The sequence below is a fragment of the Lepidothrix coronata genome, unplaced genomic scaffold (assembly GCF_001604755.1).
Source record: "Lepidothrix coronata isolate B3197 unplaced genomic scaffold, Lepidothrix_coronata-1.0 Scaffold1428, whole genome shotgun sequence".
NCBI lineage: Eukaryota > Metazoa > Chordata > Aves > Passeriformes > Pipridae > Lepidothrix > Lepidothrix coronata.
Genome location: NW_016691608.1, coordinates 2,047 through 4,480, shown reverse-complemented (window position 1 = coordinate 4,480; position 2,434 = coordinate 2,047). Strand labels below are relative to the sequence as shown.

Below are 2,434 nucleotides of genomic sequence, written 5' to 3'. Positions count from 1 at the left end.
CCACCCTGGGGGGCCCAAAACCCACCCTGGGGGGCCCCAAAACCCACCCCCACGCACCTCAAATCGTGGTGGCCGAGTACGCCATCGCCCTGGCCCGGCGCCACGTGACACGGTGGGGCCCCAAACCCACCCTGGGGGGCCCCAAAACCCACCCCCACGCACCTCAAATCGTGGTGGCCGAGTACGCCATCGCCCTGGCCCGGCGCCACATGACACGGTGGGGCCCCAAACCCACCCTGGGGGCCCCAAACCCACCCTGGGGGCCCCAAAACCCACCCTGGGGGGCCCCAAACCCACCCTGGGGGTCCCCAAACCACACCCTGGGGGTTCCCAAACTGCACCCTGGTGGTCCCCAAACCACACCCTGGGGGTCCCCAAAACCCACCCTGGGGAGCCTTAAATGCTCTCTGGCTTGAACCCAACCTCCCCAGGACCGCCTAAAACCCACTGGGGGTCCCCAGAACGCTGTTGCCCCCCCCATATTTGTGTTTCTGGTTGATCTGCACCTCCTGAGGGGGTTCTGTGGGGTCCCATCCATTGACTCCCCCTCATGTCCCTCCCAGGTCCATCTCCACCTCTGGGGGGCCTGGGAGCTGTCCCAGGGGTCCCCCCCAAGCCTGACCACCCCCATTTCTCCCCTCCCCAGGTCCATCTACACGTCCCCCATCAAGGCCCTCTCCAACCAGAAGTTCCGGGATTTCCGGGAGACCTTCGGGGACGTGGGGCTGCTGACGGGGGACGTGCAGCTGCGCCCCGAGGCCGCCTGCCTGGTCATGACCACCGAGATCCTGCGGTGAGGGGCTGCTGGGGGGCCTCGGGGGGGCTTTGGGGGGCGGTCGGGACCCCAAAACCCATCCCTGCTTCCCCGCAGGTCGATGCTGTACAACGGCTCCGACGCCATCCGGGACCTGGAGTGGGTGATCTTTGATGAAGTGCACTACGTCAACGATGACGAGGTTTGGGGGGGTCTGGGGGGGTCTTAGGTGGGTCCTCATGGGGTTTGGGGGGCCCTCAGGGTGGTTTGGAGGGTCCTGGGGGGGGGTTGGGGGGGCTCGGGGAGGTTTGGGGGACATCAGCCGGGACCTGGAGTGGGTCACCTTTAACGAGGTGTGTCGTGCCAGTGGTGATGAGGGAGGAGTTTGGGGGTCCCCAAGAAGTTTAAGGGGTCACCGGGGGTTTTGGGAGGTCCCCAAGGGGTCCTGTGGGGGAGTTTGGAGGGTCCCATAGAGGTTCTGGGAGCTTTGGGACCCCCCTGACCCTCTCAGCAGGAGCGATGAGGGAGGACATGCTGATTGTGGAGAATCTGGGGGATGTTTTGGGGAGCTCAAGGTTTTTGGGGAGCTGGGGGGTTTTGGGGGGTCCCAGGAGGGTTTGGGGCCCCCCCTGACCCCCCCTGTGCTCCGCAGCGGGGGGTGGTGTGGGAGGAGGTGCTGATCCTGCTCCCCGAGCACGTGAAGCTGGTGCTGCTCAGTGCCACCGTCCCCAACGCCCTCGAGTTCGCCCAGTGGGTCGGGTACGGACCGGGGGGCGCGGCTGGGGGGGCCCTGCGGGGCTTGGGGGGGGTGGGTGGTCTCTGAGAGGCACGTGGGGGGCTTTAGGGGGCTGGGGAGAGAGCTGGGGGGGGATGTGGAGGACGTGGGGGGCTCAGAGGGGTTCTGGGGGTCCCTGGGGGGCAGGAGGGCTCTGGGGGTGGGGGGTAATGATGTGGGGCAGCACAGAGGGACAGGGGGACGTGGAGGGTGTGAGGGGAGTCCCTATGAGCCCTGTCACCCGGGTTTTACCCAATTCTGGCTGTTTTCCCCCCGTTCCAGGCGCACCAAGCGCCGCTGTGTGCGGGTGCTCTCCACCCTGGGCTGGGGGGAGCATGGGGAGTGTGTGTGATCCCTCCATTGCCGTTTTTGCCCAATTCTGCCTGTTTTCCCCCCATTCCAGGCGCACCAAGCGCCGCTGTGTGCGGGTGCTCTCCACCCCAGACTGGGGGGAGCATGGGGGGTGTGTGTGATCCCCCCATTGCCGTTTTTGCCCAATTCTGGCTGTTTTCCCCCCTTTCCAGGCGCACCAAGCGCCGCTGTGTGCGGGTGCTCTCCACCTTGGGCTGAGGGGAGCACGGGGGGTGTGTGTGATCCCTCCATTGCCGTTTTTACCCAATTTTGCCTGTTTTCCCCCCTTTCCAGGCGTACCAAGCGCCGCTGTGTGCGGGTGCTCTCCACCCCGCGGCGCCCGGTGCCACTGGAGCATTTCCTGTTCACCGGGAACAGCTCCCGGACACGGCACCAGCTCTTCCCGCTGCTGGGCCCGGGGGGGGCCTTCAGCACCCAGGGGTGAGACCCCCGCCTGCCCCTCACCTGCCCCATAGCTCACCTCTCACCTAGCTCACCTCTCACCTGCCCCATAGCTCACCTCTCACCTGTCCCGTAGCTCACCTCTCACCTGT

General features: G+C 66.3%; 1 protein-coding gene across 1 annotated transcript in view; it reads left to right on the top strand.

Moving 5' to 3' along the window:
• Positions 1–77: 77 nt before the first annotated feature.
• The window catches only part of LOC108510583 (helicase SKI2W-like), a gene marked incomplete at both ends in the record, with an annotated part of 4,089 nt that continues 1,732 nt past the window's right edge, over positions 78–2,434 (top strand). Inside the window, 6 exons of the mRNA XM_017840254.1 lie at positions 78–217; positions 647–793; positions 872–956; positions 1,407–1,513; positions 2,175–2,321; positions 2,396–2,432. Coding sequence (XP_017695743.1) covers positions 78–217; positions 647–793; positions 872–956; positions 1,407–1,513; positions 2,175–2,321; positions 2,396–2,432 — 663 coding nt within the window. The remainder of the gene's footprint in view (positions 218–646; positions 794–871; positions 957–1,406; positions 1,514–2,174; positions 2,322–2,395; positions 2,433–2,434) is intronic.